The sequence below is a fragment of the Oncorhynchus kisutch genome, linkage group LG20 (genome assembly GCF_002021735.2).
Source record: "Oncorhynchus kisutch isolate 150728-3 linkage group LG20, Okis_V2, whole genome shotgun sequence".
In the NCBI taxonomy this organism is placed as follows: domain Eukaryota; kingdom Metazoa; phylum Chordata; class Actinopteri; order Salmoniformes; family Salmonidae; genus Oncorhynchus; species Oncorhynchus kisutch.
Genome location: NC_034193.2, coordinates 26,733,679 through 26,756,963, shown reverse-complemented (window position 1 = coordinate 26,756,963; position 23,285 = coordinate 26,733,679). Strand labels below are relative to the sequence as shown.

Genomic DNA, 23,285 nt, shown 5'->3' with positions numbered 1-23,285 from the left:
TTCGAAAGACGCTAAACTACTCAAGGCGATGTCCCCACCACTGCCCTGAGATGCCCCACTGCCCTGGGGCATCTCTGTATATATCAATGATGTTGCTCTTGCTGTGGGCGATTCCCTGATCCACCTTTACGCAGATGACACCATTCTGTATACTTCTGGCCCTTCCTTGAACACTGTGCTATCTAACCTCCAAACGAGCTTCAATGCCATACAACACTCCTTCCGTGGCCTCCAACTGCTCTTAAACGCTAGTAAAACCAAATGCATGCTTTTCAACCGTTCGCTGCCTGCACCCGCACGCCCGACTAGCATCACCACCCTGGATGGTTCCGACCTAGAATATGTGGACATCTGTAAGTACCTAGGTGTCTGGCTAGACTATAAACTCTCCTTCCAGACTCATATCAAACATCTCCAATCTAAAATCAAATCTAGAGTCGGCTTTCTATTCCGCAACAAAGCCTTCTTCACTCACGCCGCCAAACTTACCCTAGTAAAACTGACTATCCTACCGATCCTCGACTTCGGCAATGTCATCTACAAAATAGCTTCCAATACTCTACTCAGCAAACTGGAGGCAGTTTATCACAGTGTCATCCGTTTTGTTACTAAAGCACCTTATACCACCTACCAGTGTACCCTGTATGCTCTAGTCGGCTGGTCCTCCCTACATTTTCGTCGCCAGACCCACTGGCTCCAGGTCATCTACAAGTCCATGCTAGGTAAAGCTCCGCCTTATCTCAGTTCACTGGTCACGATGGCAACACCCACCCGTAGCACGCGCTCCAGCAGGTGTATCTCACTGACCATCCCTAAAGCCAACACCTAATTTGGCCGCCTTTCCTTCCAGTTCTCTGCTGCCTGTGACTGGAATGAATTGCAAAAATCGCTGAAGTTGGAGTCTTTTATCTCCCTCACCAACTTTAAACATCTGCTATCGGAGCAGCTAACCGATCGCTGCAGCTGTACATAGTCCATCGGTAAATAGCCCACCCAATTTACCTACCTCATCCCCATACTGTTTTTATTTATTTACTTTTCTGCTCTTTTGCACACCAGTATCTCTACCTGCACATGACCATTTGATCATTTATCACTCCAGTGTTAATCTGCTAAATTATAATTATTCACCTGTCTTTTGCACACAATAGACTCTTTTTTTAAATTTTTCTACTGTGTTATTGACTTGTTTATTGTTTACTCCATGTGTAACTTTGTGTTGTTGTCTGTTCACACTGCTATGCTTTATCTTGGCCAGGTCGCAGTTGTAAATGAGAACTTGTTCTCAACTAGCCTACCTGGTTAAATAAAGGTGAAATAAATAAAATACAAAAATTTGGATCTCCTTATACCAGGGAGAAGAGTGCCCCCTACTGGCCCTCCAACACCACTTTCAGCAGAATCTGGTCTCCTATCCAGGGACTGACCAGGACTGACCCTCTAGGCTTCAGAGGCAAGCCAGCGGTGGGATGCAGGGTGGTATGCTGCTGGCGCGCGTGGGTGTGTGCTCATGTGGGTCCATGTGTATGTGTTTACATACAATGCTAACTAACAGAGTAGCCTGTTGATGTAATTGGCTAAGTGTGTAGAGTAGACTAATTGTACTCTTGAGCTTTTACTGAACAATTATCTTTTGGGAGCTATTAGGTTACTCTGTTAATTAGCATTGTATGTAAACACACACACACACGCACACACACACACACACACACACACACACACACACACACACACACACACACACACACACACACACACACACACACACAAAAAGCCCCCCCCACACAAACACACACTCTACATACCTGATTCTTTGACGTGTTTGAGGGCTTCGCTCTCGGAGAAGGAGGACATCTCTGTAGGGGGTTTCTTTGCTGCCTGGTCAAAGCTTTTAAAGGGAACACTGCGTGTATACACCACCAGGTCTGACAGCTCTGGACTCAGCTTAGAGACACCTGGCTAAGGAGGTGTACACACACACACACACACAGGGTGGGGAAGAGAGAGTAGGAAGCAGAGAGAGAAAGGAAAGGCAAAGTTACTAGTACTACATGAGATCGAGAATGCCAATACTATGCACAATCAGCAAATAAGCGGATTCAGCAAGAAAGACAGACAAAAGACGCACGCACGCACGCACACACACACACACACACACCTTCTTCTCCTCCTTCTTTTTGCTCTCTGCATGGCTACACTCACACTCCTCCGAGGAGCTGAGGTCTGAAGAACTGGAGGAGCTCTCCAGCTCCACCACTCTCTCCTTCTTCCCCTTCACCAGGATCTTCCCTTTCAGCGCCTACATACACACATGTAAAAACAGATGGATAAAACACACACACTTTGGCTATCCATGAACGCACATACGTATAGGCAGGTACAAGTGCACACACACACACACACACACACACACACACACACACACACACACACCATAGCAAACGGGTCTTTGGGACACACCTACACACACGTATACACACGCGCACACACATTCAAAATACTTTATTTGAATCCACCAATCAAATTTACATTAAAAAAGGTCCCTGTATGCATGGCACTGAAGGGTACAGAAAGCACCTCATTCATTCAGCTAGGCTGCCCACGACAGCTGAAACAGAGCAGTAGCTAGCCAACTGATTTGCCCTAGTTTGTGTCAGACCCACAATCTGGAGGCCACGCACGGCAAGACGGTGTACGTGGCCGAGACTATCAAATATCAGAGCCACCAGCTTGCACCTACACCCAAGGCTGTCCAAGCGTGCCACGTGGGGCTGTTATTTAAGAAGCTTTGTCGCCAAAAGCCTGCTCCACGTAGCCGTCAAATGAGCAATCCACTTCCAAAATGGGCACCTCCCTCTGCCCTCCCCCACAACAACAACATCTGGCGTATTTGGCACACAGGAAAACACATCATCATGTACATCAAACCAGCTTCCTCTTACACAATAATGTTTATGGATGTGTGCTGTTGGTGAGACTACCTGTCTCACTTTACTGGCTGTCAGGTATTTTCTACAATGTAGAAAATAGTCAAAACAAATAAATGGAATGAGTAGGTGTGTCCAAACTTTGGACAGGAACTGTATATGATATGGGTATTATTTGAACTGGCTAGCCAGCTAACTTAACGTTAGCTCCCTAGCTAACGAGCTTCAAACTAACCAAAACATTGTTTAGAAAGTTGCTTTTAGTTGCCTGGTTTGATAAATCGACATATACCAAACAAATTTCTAAACGGATGGGTTTATTGGCGTTAAAATACACCAGTTATGCTATTTTGGGCCACTAAAGGCTGGTTTATACTAAGCCTATCGACAAGTCTATAAACAGTTGTCGCAGTGACATCATGAACATTCTATTGTCGACTGACATCGAACTTGTCGTTGTCGTTATGAGAAAGTATAAACACAAAAACGACAGGCTGAAAGACATCAGCAGCCCAATAGAATGTTCATGATGTCACTGCGACCACTGTTTATAGATATGTTGACAGACTTACTATAAACCAACCTTTAGTCTTGAAATCTTTGTTTGTTTAGTACACTACCGTACTCACTCTGTTTAGCACATGGCCTCACATGTGACTCCTTAAAGAGATGGGCGGGGCCAAGGCTTAAGAGGGTGTGAACGATGCTGAATGAATGTAAACAAAGAAGAGCTCTCCAGTAGGTGTACCAAAATATTCAATGGCCATTTTCTCAAATGCCCGGTAAATTGAAATGTTGCCAGTCAAATGTCCTGCGCCACATTTTCCCAACGGAAAACCTGACACACACACACTCCTGATGTTGTAAGAAAGGAATGGCAGATGGGCCCACCCAAGCCATAGCAGAGTTCAATATTGTTATTATTCAATAAGCCATTGTTTACAAACGCTAGCTTTTCAATTGTGGACGACAATTGCTAAATCTCAAAAACAGGAAGTGGTGAGGAATTTGAATCTGAAATGTACTTCAAGTTAATCCTCACTAGTGACTAAGAGCCAATGAGTGAGCAGCTATTTTAAGAATGAATAATGAAATTCCATTCAAAGCACTCTTTCTAAGGAGCAGAGCAGAGAGGAGTGTGTGTGTCTGTTCTTGGCTGGAAGGAGGAGAGACAAGAGACTAAGAGAGAGAGATGAAGAGATATTCTGGCAAATTTATTACGATATTTGTGTGGAAGAAAACACCACTGTTTATGGCTGTAATGACAGCGATTGGGTCTCGAGCTTTGAACCCATCCTTTTTTGAGAGATCGCGAGTCAAAAAGTTTGAGAACCACTGCATTATAGAATAGTAGCAGTGTGGTGTAGAATAGGAATGTATAGTAGTAGCATAGTAGTAGTCCCCACCTCTGGTGAGGGCAGGCTCTGGAGCTGCTGTTCATTGAGGGGCTTGGTGAGCAGCTTGTCCCCAAGGATGGAGCGCAGGTGTCGGGCCATGACCGCCTGCTGCTCCACACTGCAGTGGTTCTCAAGGGACAGGATTAGAGGGTACGGAGACGCCTGGAAGATGAGACGGCAACGGAAGAGAAGAAGGTGGAGGGGAGGGAAAGAGGGTCGAAAGTTATTACACCTTAATTCGGAACAGATATTTTTGGTGCCAGAGTTTGGTCTAGTGGTAGTGTTGCCGACTCTCAACCACGCATCACCCTTGGCGATGGATCCAATTCAGTCTGGGCCACTCTCCTATCTGTCTAACCTAACCCTCTATATACATATATAGAGAGAGAGGGAAAAAAAGACAAATGTAATATTTGTTTCTGTCTATACCTAAACATATACCAGTAGCTAGTAATCTTCCAAACTAGTCTAAACTAGTCTAATGTGGGGGGTTAAAAATGACAAAATACAATACACAGTCATTAAAATGAATGGCATTGGACTGCTAATGGAGTATTGGAGCTTACTTTGAAGGCGTACTCGGCGATGGTCTCGATGACTTCTGTGAAGGGCACTTTGGAGGTGAGTGTGTGACCGTGGTAGATGACCGGCTCCCCTTTGTCCCCATCCCAACAGTCTAACTCCACACAGCGACAGCCTTGGTTCAGAGCCCTGGGACAGAGGAAACACACGTTAACGCACACACACGTTACCATACATGCGATATTAACACAAACACACACAGTATACACACACAGACTTAAAACACATGTATAGAGTGTGTTTTGTGGTGCTCAATAAGGTGATGTGGTGTTTGTGTGTTTATGTGTGTACGTCTATGCCTGTGAATGCGTGAGTGCATGCACGCATACATTTCCATACATGTGTGTGTTCACCTGATATAAGCCTCCGTGCTGCTGTAGCCAGTAACCTGGTCACTGGTGAGGTAGGTGTTGTGTGAGGAGGAGATGAAGTAGTGGGCCAGAGATCTGGTCATGTCCTGGTACACCCGGGCGTGGTCCGGGTCAAACACATTGTTCTCCTTGGACAGCATGTACATGGTGAAACCATTGGGCGTCATGTACCCATTCTTCTGGGCTGTGCAGGGTATAGGCACATGGTTGGTATGGGAGTGATAGAAAAAAAAACATACCAAAATATACATTGATTTGCTTGTGTTAATGTACAGTAGGTACAACAATTATTTAATTTGGATACATTTTGGGGACAATAAGGTGAGCTGAAGGTAGAAATAGTATGTAGGAAGTGAGAAAAGGGCTATATTCCAATCTAAAAAGACCCTACCTCCCTTAACGTTTGGCCATACAGGTAGCTTAGCACTTAGTGTACCTTAGCGCGTAGCTTAGCACTTAGCGTAGTGTAGCACTTAGCATAGTGTAGCAATTAGCATAGTGTAGCACTAGCGTAGCTTAGAACTTAGAGTAGTGTAGCACTTAGCATAGCTAAAATAACATTTTAGCTTCACTTAATGCTAACTAAGTAGCACTGAGTGTTGCTTAGCACAACCATTAGCATGTAAGCGTACCCCACTCATTGAGCTCGTAGGTGAGGATCAGACTCTGAGCGTGGATCAGCGAGGAGTCCTCTCCCTGGTCTTTCAGGAAGTCCTTCAGGTCCACGGTGGAGAGCACACAGCCGTTAGCCGAGTAGCGGCTAAAAACGGCGTCCAGATCTGGCCGCCGCAACAGCTCCCTACAGAACACCTCGATTTCCCCGTGGTCCAGACGACCGTCACACGACCGGTCACACTTCTGATGGGAGGAGGGCGGGAATATTTCCAAAGGGATCAAGTCAATGGATGAACATGATCAAAGTTATTGTTTCAGGGCAAGCTAATAAAATAGTCCCCTGGTCACAGTCATCATTTTCAATGTCATTTTAATGAGTCAATTGGACCTGCATGAATTGAATAAAAAAATATCAAACAAGCCATGGGATTGAATTTGGAACTACAACTGAAACGTTACTGAAATGCCACTGACTCCAACCATAGATTAACTTTTTCAAAGTCTTGCCCTCTGAGTATGATGTATCAGTTGTAGACATACGGTATCATTTAAAATGAGCTATTTCCGGACGACAGGACAGAAACATATATTTGAGAAGTAAGGACAATGCAGTGTGCTAATCTATATCCAATGTTTCCCCTACCATAGGCTAGGTCGGGCTCCCCCCTTTCTAAAAGAGTTTGGCATCTTTGGCAATTTTGGTACCAGTGAGCTTGGGTGTTGCTATAGGGCTGGAAATTAATCTAGGGGAAATAATGTCTATGGTCTGCTCACCTTAAAGAGGTTGCGCGCATACTCTTCATTTAGGTCGATGTTGATCATGGTGAGCAGCCCCTGGACCTCCTCGTAGCTTAGCTTCTCGTCATGGTTCAGGTCGGCCCGTTTCAGATAACCACGGATCCAGGTGACCACACGCAGTCAAGGACAACAGTGGACAGATTAAACTATAGCACCCTCTCCACATGACAGTCAAAAGGGCTGCTTTGGATCATCCAAGGATGTACTGCACATCAGTGGGTGGTGAATGGAGGGAGTTCAGACCAATATGTCAAATGCTTTATTACGCAATAATGGGCACGACACCTCTGAAAACATACTGTATATCCACGTCGTTACCATTATCATCATCATCTAGGGTCTCTCTCTCTCGCTCGCTCTCTATCTATATATATATAAACTCATCAAAAAAATAAACGTCCCTTTTTCAGGACACTGTCTTTCAAGGTTAATTCGTAAAAATCCAAATAACTTCACAGATCTTCATTGTAGAGGGTTTAAACACTGTTTCCCATGCTTGTTCAATGAACCATAAACAAGTAATGAACATGCACCTGTGGAATGGTCGTTAAGACACTAACAAGTAACAAGTAATTAAGGTCACAGTTATGAAAACTTAGGACACTATAAAGTTTCCTTTCTACTGACTCTGAAAAACACCAAAAGGGTCCCTGCTCATCTGCGTGAACGTGCCTTAGGCATGCTGCAAGGAGGCATGAGGACTGCAGATGTGGCCAGGGCAATAAATTGTAATGTTCGTACTGTGAGACTCCTAAGACAACGCTACAGGGAGATGGGACGAACAGCTGATGATCCTCGCAGTAACAGACCACATATAACAACACAGGATCGGTACATCCGAACATCACACCTGCGGGACAGGTACAGGATGGCAACAACAACTGCCTGAGTTACACCAGGAACAAACAATCCCTCCATCAGTGCTCAGACTGTCCGCAATAGGCTGAGAGAGGCTGGACTGAGGATTTGTAGGCCTGTTGTAAGGCAGGTCCTCACCAGACATCACCGGCAACAATGCTGCATATGGGCACAAACCCACTGTCGCTGGACCAGACAGGACTGGGAAAAAGTGCTCTTCACTGATGAGTCGCGGTTTTGTCTCACCAGGGGTGATGGTCGGATTCGAGTTTATCGTCAAAGGAATGAGCGTTACACCGAGGCCTGTACTCTGGAGCGGGATCGATTTGTAGGTGGAGGGTCCGTAATGGTCTGGGGCGGTGTGTCACAGCATCATCAGCCTGAGCTTGTTGTCATTGCAGGCAATCTCAACGCTGTGCGTTTACAGGGAAGACATCCTCCTCTCTCATGTGGTACCCTTCCTGCAGGCTCATCTTGACATGAGCCATACTGCTCGTTCTGTGCATGATTTCCTGCAAGACAGGAATGTCAGTGTTCTGCCATGGTCAGCGAAGAGCCCGGATCTCAATCCTATTGAGCACGTCCGACCTGTTGGGTCACCCTCCGACCTGTTGGGGCTAGGGCCATTCCCCCCAGAAATGTCTTGCAGGTGCCTTGGTGGAAGAATGGGGTAACATCTCACGGCAAGAACTGGCAAATATGGTGCAGTCCATGAGGAGGAGATGCATTGCAGTACTTAATGCAGCTGGTGGCCAAACCAGATACGGACTGTTACTTTTGATTTTGACCCCCCCTTTGTTTAGGGTCACATTATTCCATTTCTGTTAGTTACATGACTGTGGAACTTGTTCAGTTAATGTCTCAGTTGTTGAATCTTGTTATGTTCATACAAATATTTACACATGTCAAGTTTGCTGAAAATAAACGCAGTTGACAGTGAGAGCATGTTACCTTTTTTGCTGAGTTTACATAAATATATATACACACAAGACCGTTCAAAGGTTTGGGGTCACTTAGAAATGTCCTTGTTTTTGAAAGAAAGCACATTCTTTGTCCATTAAAAGAACATCAAATTGATCACAAATACAATGTCAACATTATTCATGTTGTAAATGACTATTGTAGCTGGAAACGGCAGATTTTTTTTATGGAATATCTACATAGGCGTACTATCAGGCCCATTATCAGCAACCATCACTCCTGTGTTCCAATGGCACGTTGTGTTAGCTAATCCAAGTTTATCATTTTAAAAGGCTAATTGATCATTAGAAAACACTTTTGCAATTATGTTAGCACAGCTGAAAACTGTTGTCCTGATTAAAGAAGCAACCAAACTGGCCTTCTTTAGACTAGTTGAGTATCTGGAGCATCGGCATTTGTAGGTTCGATTACAGGCTCAAAATGGCTAGAAACAAAGAACTTTCTTCTGAAACTCGTCAGTCTATTCTTGTTCTCAGAAATTAAGGATATTCCATGCAAGAAATTGCCAAGAAACTGAAGATCTCGTACAACGCTGTAAACCAGAATAGAAAAAGGAGTGGGAGGCCCCGGTGCACAACTGAGCAAGAGGACAAGTACATTAGAGTGTCTAGTTTGAGAAACAGACACCTCACAAGTCCTCAACTGGCAGCGTCATTAAATAGTACCAGCAAAATACCAGTCTCAACGTCAACATTGAAGAGACGACTCAGGGATGCTGGCCTTTAAGGCAGAGTTCCTCTGTCCAGTATCTGTGTTCTTTTGCCCATCTTAATCTTTCCTTTTTATTGGCCAGTCTGAGATATGGCTTTTTCTTTGCAACTCTGCCTAGAAGGCCAGCATCCCGGAGTCGCCTCTTCGCTGTTGACGTTGAGACTGGTGTTTTACGGGTACTATTTAATGAAGCTGCCAGTTGAGGCCCATGACCACACCCACCACCTAAACCTAATTTTGATCCAGAAAAAACCTTGTCATCATCATCACCATTTTCATCGTCACCATCAACCATAAAGGATATTTGTCCAGTTTTTCCTTCTGGGTCATGTTCTCCACCCTCTCCTGGAGGGTCCTGATGCCCCTTGCCCAGCGCTGGGCCTCCTCGTCAGTGTGGCACCGCAGGTCCAGACTCTTCCTGGCCCCCTTGAACACCACAGTGAGACACTGGCCCTCGGGAATTGAGCCCGTCAGCTGTCGCAGGGTCTCTGACTGCAAGCCCTCGCGTACACACTCCACGTCCGTGACCGAGACTGAGGGAGGGAGGGAGGGAGGGAGGGAGGGAGGGAGGGAGGGAGGGAGGGAGGGAGGGAGGGAGGGAGGGAGGGAGGGAGGGAGGGAGGGAGGGAGGGAGGGAGGGAGGGAGGGAGGGAGGGAGGGAGGGAGGGAGGGAGGGAGGGAAGAACAAATGAAATGACACCTGTGTGGCTCATTTGGTAGTGCATGGGGCTTGCAATGCTAGGGTTGTGGGTTCAATTCCCAAGGGGGACCAGTATGAAAATGTATGCACTCACTACTGACTGTAAGTTGCTCTGGTTAAGAGAGTCTGCTAAATGAAGAAAGCATATTAGGCTAATAGCTGAATTAGCAAACAAGCAATTAGTAATCACACACAGTAGAGTGCTATAGGTGTGAATCTCCTGACAGGTCTTCAGGGCACTGCTATCTTTTTCTCTCAGTGTGTGTGATTAGGTGGCATCGTTCTGAGAGCAGTAGCTGGACAGCTTCCAAGCACACTATAGACTCTTGGCACACACTACTGAGCCCCTCTCTTCTTCACAAAGGTCTTCATACACATCTCCAATTCAACAAATCGGTTCAAGGAGATTTATTTGAATAGCACTGTTTGTATACCTCCAATTATCAATTTAGTCTTAGGGTATGCATTGATGAGGGAAGATGTTCTGGGGTGGGGGTGCTGATACATTTTCCCGTGGCTATGACGGTATGACAAGGGGACATTATTGACGGGATCATGTAGGCCTATGAACAACAGAGTTCCTAGGGTATCTATTTTCTACTGTATCCACAGTGGCCAGTCAAGGTTACCAAACAAACAACTCTCCAAAGACAGACACCACTAAAGCACCTAAGCCAAGAATAATATAATAATAATAATAAGATATGCTATTTAGCAGACAATTTTATCCAAAGTGACTTGTGTCATGTGTGCATAAATGTTTTATTTATGTGTTACAGAACCCCCCTGCCGAGGGCGTTGTGGGACTAATGTCTTGTGTTTGTGTTTTTGTTTATATCTGTCTGGTGCCATTTAGTCTAGCTTCCCCTCACGTGAGAGACATCGATCACCCCCAAGTCGTGGCTTCAGCCAACCATGCTCTCTCCATGCACTCCACACGCATCTGTCCATGCACTGATCATGCATTATCTGATTGGTCAGATGCTCATAGCTAGCCCTGCACTGGTCAGACAGGTCCGTTGCACATTCCCCGCAAGAGTATAAATATTGGATTGAGCCTGACAGTGTTATCGTGGGTGGAGTTAAGTGCATGGGATGCGTGAACACAAAGTAAGTTGTTGTTTAACTTGGCTTTGTATGCGTCTATAAGTAGTCATAATATAACAATTATTATGTCATGTATGTATCCCATACGGCGGCGCACTATTGGCCCAGTGTCGTCCGGGTTAGAGGAGGGTTTAGCCAGGGTAGGCCGTCATTGTAAAATAAGAATTTGTTCGTAACTGACTTGCCTAGTTAAATAAAGGTACATTTAAAAAAAAATATATATATATTTTTTAAAATGCTGTCTCCACCTGTAGCTCTGCTTTAGGTAACTTACGTGATGTAAATACAGTCCTTTCTTACACAGCTGCTGTTTATGTAAGGGATAAACACCTCCGTTCTGTACATTACCTTGGAAATAATGGACGACGCCGCCTCGTCCCTTTGTGGAGTTTTTCAAAGGTAATGTACAGATCGGAGGCGTTTATCCTGCTTATACCACAGTTGCCAAAGAAAACAATTCTAAAGGACACATTTACCGGGAGAAAAAAACATTTAGTTGATATTTATATTTTTGTAAGAGAATTCATACTTTCTCATAATTTTGGTTGCTAGTCGTTCGTTCGATCAGTTTGTTTGATTAGTTCGATATTTATGGAGGTGACCCAGTTGTTCGTTCTATATGTTCCGGCAACGTTCTTGTCCCTTGCTTGCTAGTTAGCCAACTAGCTATGGCTAACACAGTCACGACCTCTGCAGCCAGAATAACAGAAATGTAGCTGCCTCTGTGTTGGTTTAAGCTGTTATCTATTGACATTTATTTGGATACATCCATAACAATGAGCTGATGATGCCTGATTTTGCCTGGCATAGCGAGAAAAGTTACCTTTCTCGTCAGGACACTCGTCAATGTTCATTACAAGGAGATCGCATTGCATATCAAAAACTAGGTTAGAAGCTAGCTAAATAGTTTCTTGCTAGCAAACCTTCCGATCTGACAACCAAATTCTAAAATACCAGTTGCTGAAAACAGCAGGTAAAACTAGAAATATGTGGGAGGATTTGACAGCATAGCGCCACTTACGCCTTGACTGCAACATAGGGCCTGGAGAAATTCATGTTCATCACTCACCACTTGTTAGCAAACATGCTAGTCATTGGCCTACTCCACTATGTAATATATGATTATTAGATGCAGTCAATGTTATCGAGTATTGCTGTGTCATAGCCTACTGTTTATTGTTGCAGTATATTATAATATAGAATCGTACATATTGTGCTTTTGTAGTTCTATGCCTTTACATGGTTGTAGCTCATGTCCATTCACTGCTCTATCCATTGTAGCCTGTACGTTTCTACTGTTTCGTGGGGTGGAAGTTGGGGTGGAATATTGGGATTTTACCAGCTAAATACAAGCTACAATTATTTGACTTTGTTTGTCTTTGTCGGTGAGCTGTCATTTTGGTGAAGGTAGGTTTGGTTTCTGGATGGGCAATAATGTGGGTGTACACACACACACACACACACAAACGCAAACAGGGAGGCCTAAAAATAGGACAGAGGTGTTTGCAGACACTACTGTATTTTCAACATGTTTGCTTGACCACCTCTTTTCCGCAAATGGATAGTGTGTGTGTGTGTATGTGTGTTTCCTTAGGTAATCCCACACAGTGCAATAAACTGTCTAAAATAATATTTCCCATTCATCTGTGAGGCTAGCTAATATTATTTGTCTATCTCTACTTCTCACTGAAAACATTGGAGACATTAATGGTTGCCCACTGCCCAGTTGCCAGGGCTACCAAAATGGACCAAATAAGTGATTTAGCAACCAACTTGGTTACCCAGCTTGGCAACCACTTTCAAAATAAGTGTCGGGCCCTGGTAGAGACTCTATAAGCACACATTATCTGCGCTCTCTACCACGGGAGTGCAGGGCTCTGGTGGAGAGCAAGCAAGAATTGAATAGGAAAGTAGTAGGGTGGTATGCTCACATCCATAAAAACAGGTGCTGGATTAGAGAGGATAATGTAGAAAAAAAGACATCTGCACACTGGTATTATGCTCCCAAAGTGTAATTTAGTAGGACAACGTTTTAGTGAAAACATTGTCCTGGCAAAGACCAAGGTTGGGGTCGCAACGTTATCCTAATAAATTACACTTTTGGGGCATATAACAGGGTGTATTTATTTTGTGTTCTACAGAACTGCAGAGGGATCTGTATGCTTCATTAATTGACTGAGACACTAGGGAAGAATCCTAACATTAGATTGGTGTGGGGAACTCACATTTTCATGAAAAGCTCACATTGACATGCATGATTCCTGTAAAAGTCCAAGTGATTTGTGCTGAACTGAATTCTCAAACTAGGTTCTGCCCATAGCTATTACAGAGTAAATATGTCTAGTCTTTGATGGTGAGTAAAGAGAAATGTTGGTTTTAATGATAGGCCTTTTAGGCTTCTTCAGAGCTAGAGATGGGCGGGCACACACCCTGCTATTGGTGGTCAAAGGAGAGGACCCTACTACACACATGTAGATAAGCACACAGATTCCCATATCCATGCCCACACACGCAGCTTGGGTTGGGGCGGTATACGATAATACCGTTCAATGGGCTATTTTGAAATACAGCAGGTATGATGTCCAATATCGTTGACACAATTTCTTTAAATGTCCAATGCAGCCAGTTTTATTTCAATATCAAATCATTTCTGGGTAACAGTTAAGTACCTTACTGTGATTGTTTTCAATTAAAATTGTCAAAAATAAACTAAAATAACTTCTTAGCAAAGAACAATTTCTCAAGCAAGAATTTTGCTAGGATTCTCTGGGAGTGGTCTAAGTGGGGAGGGGAAAACTGATAACTAGCTGTTATTGGCAGAGCGGTTTGGAACTCTTTCCTATTGGTACAGTAACTCATTTCCCACCAGGCAGGCCAAAACGCCATCCCACCAAAACAGGCTGAAATATAAGGCGGTCTTTTCAAATAGATCTCACACTAAAGGGCATCGTTTTCACAATTTTACAGTATTATTCCAACACCACCTCAAAGTGTGGAAAACACAGAAAATCACGTTTTTGACTGCACTGGGCCTTTAAAACTTTTTAACCAGCCCTACTGGTTAATGAAATAGGGCTGAGATTCGTCCATCTTGTTTGTGCATTATGCATGTTTGACCAATGAAGCACAGGTCTGGTCCTGGTTTGTTATCAAACAGCACAACTGCCAATCTAATCTGTCGATCAGCTGCTACCTCATGCCTTTATCTTTGTCTGAGCTTGGACTTTGAGAGGGCGGAACATATGTTTTATAAGCCTATATAAGCACTGATGAATCATTATCCATTAAATATTAAACTATTTTGAAAGAACTGCAAAGGCATCACATCCTTTTGTTTGACTATTTTCATTTCATTTTTCTATTTGATTCATGAAACAAATATATGATTTGATTTACCATTCCTTTAGAAATTCTAACTTTGGTAACTATGGTAATTTTTTGGGGTAATAATACGTAATTATTTGAAATCACTGAAATATTTGCAGAGTGTGGCCTTAAGAATCCCTTCCCTTTGTGTAAACACAGATGGTGTAAAAAAATGTTGCCTTCAATTGGGACCCACTGGGCACAGACGTCAATTCAACATCCATTCAACATCCATTCCACATGGACATTCCACAACAACGTTGATTCAAACAGTGTGTGCCCAGTGGTAGGACACTCCCACTGGGCACACAATAATTCCCCTCACCGTCCCTTCAGTTTCCATTAAGTCCGGTTAATTTGGCTGCTCAGCATATCTTAGTTATCCCTCACCAATATATATATATATAGCAGGAATGTCCTTTGAGCCGGATTTAGTGACCAACAGTTTTTTATATGGTCCGTCATTTCTCAGGATTTAGCGACCAATAGTTTTTACATGGTCCTTCGAGCCGGATTCTGATCGGCTATAGTTTCAGATGTTGAAGTACCCAGAAGAGAAGTTGTTTCCGCGCCCCAGGATGCAGACGAATTATCCTGCATTCCCAAGACGTATGAGGATGCTGTCACCACCCACCTCAGTCCACACCGCCACACGAAGCCGCCATGCATCTGAGGAAGATGAGTTGCGAGGCCCTACACACCTCTTTCATCTAAGAGACTACCAGCCTTGCTCCAGGCCTCCTCAATGGTCAGGGAATGACCCCACCCTCACCAGTTGGGATCTGATGAGGGAATACGAGTACCTGCGTCATGAGCAGCAAGAGATCAGGAGGACAGTCCCCCCCGACCTGAGTCACCGCCGCGGGAGCACCAGTACCGCCGCTACTCTCCTGACCACCACTGCTCTAGGCCTCCCTGCCTAGAGCCATCATCACCACCATGGGAGCACCATCACTCCTACTCCACTGAGAGACACTACTCCAGCCCTGAGTGTTCGCCACCTCCATGGGACCATTGGGACCGCTACTACGTCCCAAGGTGGCCTAGCTACAAATCTTTATCGCTCCAGGCTGGAGCCTTTGTTGTATCTTTCTAGGCCCCTCTGGCCAGAGGCACGGATCCGTCGGGTTCGCTTCTGCTCCCCAGAGTGGCCTAGCTCCCCAGCAGATGAAGACAACTCCAGAATGCACAGTCCACAACACCAAGGTCTGCACCCTCCTTAGCCAGCTCCTCAACTAGCCACAGTTAAGGAGACTCCCGCTCCAGTCACAGCCAGTCGCTGCCATGGGGCCTGTTCTGGTTGCCGTTGCGGAGTCGTCCTCTCCTCACAGTGGGGATCCCCTGCTAGTCGAGGCAGACGCTCCGGTGCTCGAGGTCCGAATGTCTGGTACTCTGGAACTTTCAGCCACAAAGACTCCACCTGCTCTCCCCCAAGAGCCCCTCACTGCTCCTGGCGCTGGATTCTTCACCCACTCCTTGGATGGAGCCACAGCCTGCAGCTACTGAAGGAGTACAGACCAGACGTTGGGGCCTCTCCAGTCACAGCCTGGTGGAACTTGACAGTCCCAGGCCTGGAGTCCCTGCTGGCCCACCTGCTACCAGCGTGATAGTTCCTGCTACCTCCAGACCTCACCTCAGGGGACCTGCCAGACATTACCCCGGGTGACCCACCAGAAGTCACCCCTGATGTCTCCCCTGACCTAGTTGTCCAGTTCCCTTCCTTCCTGGTAGGTCAGAGATCCCTTCCTTCCCGGTAGTTAGACTTCCCTGCCCACCCGGTAGGGTTATAGTTAAAGTTTCGGGGCTACCTGGCAGGTGTAAAGTGTCCAGGCTTTGAGTGTCCTGCCCTTCAAGTAGGTCCAGTGGAGCCTGCCTCTATGGTAGGTGTAGAGTTTCCTTCCTTGTTGGTAGGGTTACAGTTAGCTTTCTTCCCGGTAGGGTCAGGTTTAGAGTTCCCTGCCTTCCCAGTAGGCCAAGTATGTCCTGACCCTCAAGTCGGTCTAGTGTATCCTGCCCTGCTCAGATCGCTCTCCCCTACCTTAGTTGGTAGGCAGTTGCCTATCCCACCAGGTTTAGAGCCTCCTGCCTTACTAGTTCCCAAGTTTGTTGTACTAGGCTCGCAGTCTCCAGACATAGTCAGCCCACAGCTCCTTAGCCCACCAGGCTTAGAGCCTTCTGCCCTGCTAAGCCACAAGTTACCTGTGCTAGGTTCAGTCCTCAGCCCTCGTCTGCCCTAGTCCCTAGCACTAGGTCATTGGTCTCCAGCTGCACTAGGTCTGTTGTCTCCAGCATTTGTCAAGTCCCTAGCCCAGGTGGGTCATCAGGCTCCTGCCCTGCTAGGCTCAAAAGGTACCAGTTTCTCTAGTAGTCTCAGAGCTCTACTATTCTCCAAGTCCAGCATCAGTTTTGCTGGCTGGTCCAGAGTCATTCTCCCTGTCAGAACCAAAGTCGTTCTCCCTATCAGGTTCAGACTCGTTCTCCCTGTCAGGTTCAGAGTCATTCTCTCTGTCAGGTTCAGAGTCGTTCTCCCAGTCAGGTTCAGAGTCGTTCTTCCTGTCAGGTCCAGAGTAGGTTTCCCTGTCAGGTCCAGAGTTGATTTCCCTGTCAGGTAGAGTAGGTTTCCCTGTCAGGTCCAGAGTCGGTTTCCCTGTCAGGTCCAAAGTTGGATTCCCTGTCAACACTAAAGTTTTCAGCACTAAGCCCCCAGCCTCAGTTGGCAAGCAGTCAGCTCAGTCAGTGCTACATGCCCAACCACCTGCCCTAGTCCTAGGCCCTGGGTCTCCCGTCCCGCTAGACCTGGAGTTATCTGCTTCTCTAGGTGTGAAGTTAGACTGTTTGCAGCCCTCAGCCTGCACCCAGTCGCCTTTTTAGCGCTAGACTATATGTTCCTTGCTTGGCTAAGTTTGCAGCCTCAGATTTGAGCTATTTGTTCCAAGTCCCCTGCCCTGCTAGGCCCTCAGCTCCCTGACCAGGGGGAACCACCGTTCCATGACCCGGGGGGGCTGCTGTCTCTAGTTCTGGGGGGCCACCCGGCCCCTGCCTTGGATGACCCTCAACCCTTCCCATGTGGGAGGCCACCTGACCTTGTCTCTGGGACCCAGCCAGCCCCTGCCTCCAGATCCCTGATGATCCTCGCCCAGGGATCCCCACATGCTCCACCATGGGAGTCATCGCTTTCAGCAGTGTGAAAGAGTCATCAGCCTCAACTGCAGCCAGTGAGCTGCCAACGACAGTTGTGGCTGTAATGCCACATCTCTCCGCCGCAGCCGTGGCCAGCCTCTGGCATTGCTCTGGGGCCCAGCTTCCCGGCAGCAGCTGATTTAGAGGGCCCTCCCCCATGGGGTGGCCCAGGACTGTCTCTGCGTATCTGTGTACCCCCCTCGCGGGGCGGTCCCTAAGCCCTGCCTATCCTGTCGGGTAGGATTAGGCCCGCCAGGAATAAGCTTCCACTTGAGGACTGTGGCTTTTCAGACTCTTTGGCCCTTTAAATACTGTGGCCCCCATTAGAAACTTTACCATTTAGGTTAGAGGCCTTTTCGTGGATGTTAATATTTCCATAAGAAATATTGTGGTAGCTGTAAAAAAGGACATCCTGCTCCTCTCCCCTCTAACTAACTTCCCCTCACAGTCCCTTCAGTTTCCCTTAAGTACAATTAGTTTGGCTGCTTAGCCTACCTTAGTTATCAATCACCCATCATAGCCCTGCCATTCCCAACCAATCAGAGCGCTTGAGAAGGCGCATCTGGACACTGCACCCACCCACTCAGGTCAGAGTGTTGTCATCGTCATAAGAGAGAAGACGCATGTTACGAATGTCTGAATGTTGTGCGTGCATCGAAAAGTAAGTTGCAGGGGATTTATTGGGGTTTTTACATGCTGTGTAATTGTAATGATGTACGCTGAGAGTCGGGAAGCAAGTTCAGGGAGTGAATACATTTAATAAATAAATGAACAAAACAAGAAACACAAACAGTGCACCGACATGAAACAGGAACAATGATGACTGGGGAAGAAACCAAAAGGAGTGACATATAAAGGGCAGGTAATTAAGGAGGTGATGGATTCCAGGTGAGTGTCATAATACGCTGTTGCGCGTAACGACGGTGACAGGTGTGCACCATAACGAGCAGCCTGGTGACCTAGAGGCTGGAGAGGGAGCACACGTGAATTTGCATACTGTCCTAACAGATACACAGATGATCTCTATTGCAGTCCACACTGCCCTTTACAACCTGGACAAAAGGAACACCTATGTGAGAATGCTATTCATTGACTACAGCTCAGCGTTCAACACCATTGTGCCCTCAAAGCTCATCACTAAGCTAAGGACCCTGGGACTAAACTCCTCCCTCTGCAACTGGATCCTGGACTTCCTGACGGGCCACCCCCAGGTGGTAAGGGTAGGTAACAACACATCCGCCAAGCTGATCCTCAACACGGGGGCCCCTCTGGGGTGCGTGCTCAGTCCCCTCCTGTACTCCCTGTTCAATCGTGATTGCACGGCCAGGCACGACACCAACACCATCATTAAGTTTGCCGATGACACAACAGTGGTAGGCCTGATCAATGAAAAACAACGAGACAGCCTATAGGGAGGAGGTCAGAGACCTGGCCGTGTGGTGCCAGGACAACAACCTCTCCCTCAACGTGATCAAGACAAAGGAGATGATTGTGGACTACAGGAAAAGGAGGACTGAGCACACCCCCATTCTCATCGACGGGGCTGTAGTGAAGCAGGTTAAGAGCTTCAAGTTCCTTGGTGTCCACATCACCAACAAACTAACATGGTCCAAGCACACCAAAACAGCTGTGAAGAGGGCACGACAAAACCTATTCCCCTTCGGTACCCCCTTTATATAGCCTCGCTATTGTTATTTTCATGCTGCTCTTTAATTATTTGTAACTAATTATTTTCATGTTTTCCTTTTTTAAAACTGCATTGTTGTTAGGGCTTTCAAGTAAGTATTTCACTGTAAGGTCTACACCTGTTGTATTCGGCGCATGTGACAAATAACATTTGATTTGTTCAAGTATAGACGCAGCCTTCCTTATGACGTATATTGTTTTTCAAGGGCTGATTTTAGAAGAACCAGGAGAGTAGAAAAGTATGTTAATAGGCTGATAATCAAACATATGATAAGAAGGACAAAGGCATGGGTAGAGTATAGTATTTGTTCAGCCTTTGTTTGATTTAACTTTTTTGTTACGTGACAACTTTACTCCATTAAATCAAGAAGATGAAATGTAGAGGTTGTAATGAAGTGTTCACCATATACTCATGTCAACATTCTTCTCATCTTTTTAAGAATGCAACTATAATGTTCTGTTTTTGTTCATGTGAGATATACAGTATCAATCTGTTTTTGTATACTTTTCTTGATGAACATGTCTTCTATTCCTTTATTTTAAAGTGTGAAAAGCTACAGAATCAGATTGCATTGATTTAATGTGTCAGGTAGCCTAGTGGTTAGAGCGTTGGGCCAGTAACTGAAAGGTTGCTGGATCAAATCCCTGAGCTGACAAAGTAAAAATCTGTCATTCTGCCCCTGAACAAGGCAGTTAACCCACTGTTCCCCAGGGGGCCTCATTATAAAAAATAATTTGTTCTTAACTGACTTGACTAGTTAAATAAAATAAAAATATATATAATACTGTGTTAATCAAAACTATATATCTATGTATAGTCCTCACATTGTTATTGCAGTGTCAAAATATTGTCATTTCAAACACTTAAACTGCTTTGTTGCTATTTATGTGCTAAGATTGAAGCTGAATTATTTCTGTAAGAATGATGACATGCAAACTGTCTTTCTTTATTTACAAAATGCATTAGTAACTGCTATATCTATTTATTTGTATTTTATATATTTTACAATCTCTCCTACAGTAAGCTCATCTACACTGAAATGAGGCGCAGGATTAAGTTTAAAGGTATAATTGACAAAAATGATGCACACACACACACACAGACACACACGTTTGGTCACATCACAAACCAAATCTACTATTACAGCAATTGAAGGGCATGTTTCTAAGTTGAGCGTGGTACCCCATGATTGTGCTGTATGGTAACTATATGGGACAAACCACAGTCGAGGGAAACTCCTACCACCATATCATATCCTTTAATTTGACTTGTTTCAACTTAAACTAGGATAGGTTGAAAATACATCACTACTATAATGACTGGTGTTTGTGTGTGTGTGTGTGTGTGTGTTTGCCTGTCTGCCTGTATGAGTACATACAGTTAACCCCGCATCCCAAAGCAGGGCGTTTACACAGCCCATATAAGGGGTTTTGTTTACATGTGTTTCACCTTACAAGCCCATATGCCAAGTCTGTGATTAACTGCAACTCAACCAAAGGCCCTCCAATCAGTGCTCATAAAAAGCATGAACTGTCTCCCTGAAATATCTAGTTCTTCTGCCTTACAATTTCCAATACAAGGTCTGGAATTAGGCCTACTTGTCTTATACCAGTGTTATTAAAAGTGGAAAAAGCTAAGTTATGTAATAACCTGATAACAATCTAGTAAGTACATTATGTTATAGAGTAGGCTTACATTCAATGATATTGATGCTCTGTTTTTGGGGAATGGATTGGGGATGCACGTACACACAGACACACACACTCACAGGACTGCTGGGCCTTGGAGCGGCTGGAGAACTTGTCGGACTCGCACCACACGGTGACTCCATCGTCCAGCAGCTTCAGCGTACGTCTCCTCTGCCAGCGTGGGGAGCGTACCTTTACCATGCTGGAGCCTTTCAGCATCACCTTCACGTCCTCATCTTCCTCTACACCTGGACACGGAGACAGAGAGATTTAGAGAGACAGGGAGAGACAGAGAGAGAAGAGAGAGAGAAAAGTACAATAAGTAAGACAGACAGAGATGGGGCATGGGAAGGAAGAGGGAAAGGGAAAGGTGGAGAGAGATGGAGAGGAGTGGAGGGAGAGAGGGGAAGAGCAAAAGAGAGAGAGGTAGAGATGAAGGTGAAGGAAAGGGATGGTGAGCAAAATAAAAATGGTGCGACAGGAAGAGGGGCATAACAAGGGAAAGAGAGAAAGATAGAAACAGAAAGAGACAGCACAGGATAACGAGAAGCAATGTTACCAGCTAAGTGCTTCAAGTTAATAGCCATTTGAAATCTATACCGGCCGCTTTATGGTTGCACATACAGATGTGGGATCTTAATTTGACCACTCTGCACTGCAGGAAATTCAAATGAGCATTGTGATTTACATAAATTCACTGAAAACCTGCAGTTCTCTTTCTCGCCGTGGGGGGGGGCAGTCGAGTCAGTTGGACCAAGGACTGCTAGGCTATCAAAATCATCCTCTCGGAGTTGGGCTGAAACACTGTATCTGCTTTAGTTTTTGTGAAGAAGGAGCTAGATTTCACATTTTGGGTTTATTTATTTATTCTGAACACATTTCTGTTTGTTGGCATTGTCAATTCTTGTATTTAAAAAATAAAAATAATCTTAATTTTAAACTTGCTAGCTGGACAGGCCAACACTGCCCAGGACTAAACAGTAAACCAATCAGAATCTGTGTACCATCTCTTCTAATCACGTCTGCCAATCACGTTCTCCGTAGCTAAGGGAGTAAACACAGCTGGTGATAGCTCGAGAGCGATCTCCTTCCAACAAACTGCTATAAGGTAAAGTCTTTTTAGACTATTTTAGTTATAGAAACGCGATACCACCAATACATTTTAAATGTGCAACCAGAAGGAAAAAAACTCTGGAACACCTTTCTCCACACACAGAGACACATACAAACTCTCATATGGGGGATATGGCAAATCTGACCATAATTCTATCCTCCTGATTCCTGCTCACAAGCAAAAATGTAAACAGGAAACACCAGTGACTATGTCAACAAAAAAAGTGGTCAAATGAAGCAGATGCTAAGCTACAGGACTCTTTTGCTAGCACAGACTGGAATATGTTCCGGGATTCCTCAGTGCCATTGAGGAGTACACCACATCAGTCATTGTCTTCATCAATAGGTGCATCGATGATGTCGTCCCCACAGTACATACCCCAACCAGAAGCCATGGATTACAGGCAACATCCGCACTGAGCTAAAGGGTAGAGCTGCCGATTTCAAGGAGCGGGACTCTAAACCAGAAGCTTATTTGAAATCCCGCTATGCCCTCTGACGAACCATCAAAAGGGCAAACCGTCAATATAGGACTAAGATCGATCCGTACTACACCGGCTCTGACGCTAGTCGGATGTGGCAGGGCTTGCAAACCATTACAGACTACAAAGGGAAGCACAGCCGAGAGCTGCCCAGTGACAAGAGCCTACCAGACAAGCTAAACTACTTCTATGCTTGCTTCGAGGGAAAAAACACTGAAATATGCATGAGAACACCAGCTGTTCCAGAAGACTGTGTGATCACGCTCTCTGCAGCCGATGTGAGTAAGACCTTTAAATAGGTCAAAATTCACAAGTCCGTAGTGCCAGATGGATTACCAGGATGTGTACTGCGAGCATGCACTGACCAACTGGCAACTGTCTTCACTGACATGTCCGAGTCTGTAATACCAACATGTTTCAAGCAGACCACCATAGTGCCTGTGCCCAAGAACACTAAGGTAACCTGCCTAAATGACTACCGACCCATAGCACTCACATCTGTATCCATGAAGTGCTTTGAAAGGCTGGTCATGGATCACATCAACACCATTATCCCAAAAACCCTAGACCCACTCCAATTTGCATACCGTCCCAACAGATCCACAGGAACACCTATGTGAGAATGCTATTCATTGACTACAGCTCAGCGTTCAACAACATTGTGCCCTCAAAGCTCATCACCAAGCTAAGGACCCTGGGACTAAACACCTCCCTCTGCAACT

At 45.3% G+C, this 23,285-nt stretch overlaps 1 protein-coding gene across 1 annotated transcript in view; it reads right to left on the bottom strand.

The window, feature by feature from the left end:
* plcd3b (phospholipase C, delta 3b) overlaps positions 1 to 23,285 on the bottom strand; it is a 54,615-nt gene that overhangs the window by 13,329 nt on the left and 18,001 nt on the right. The window contains exons 2-10 of the mRNA XM_020454467.2: positions 21,049 to 21,216; positions 9,545 to 9,773; positions 6,667 to 6,796; positions 5,910 to 6,135; positions 5,260 to 5,461; positions 4,891 to 5,035; positions 4,334 to 4,486; positions 2,159 to 2,299; positions 1,806 to 1,959 (exon numbers count right to left, since the gene is read on the bottom strand). Coding sequence (XP_020310056.2) covers positions 1,806 to 1,959; positions 2,159 to 2,299; positions 4,334 to 4,486; positions 4,891 to 5,035; positions 5,260 to 5,461; positions 5,910 to 6,135; positions 6,667 to 6,796; positions 9,545 to 9,773; positions 21,049 to 21,216 — 1,548 coding nt within the window. The remainder of the gene's footprint in view (positions 1 to 1,805; positions 1,960 to 2,158; positions 2,300 to 4,333; positions 4,487 to 4,890; positions 5,036 to 5,259; positions 5,462 to 5,909; positions 6,136 to 6,666; positions 6,797 to 9,544; positions 9,774 to 21,048; positions 21,217 to 23,285) is intronic.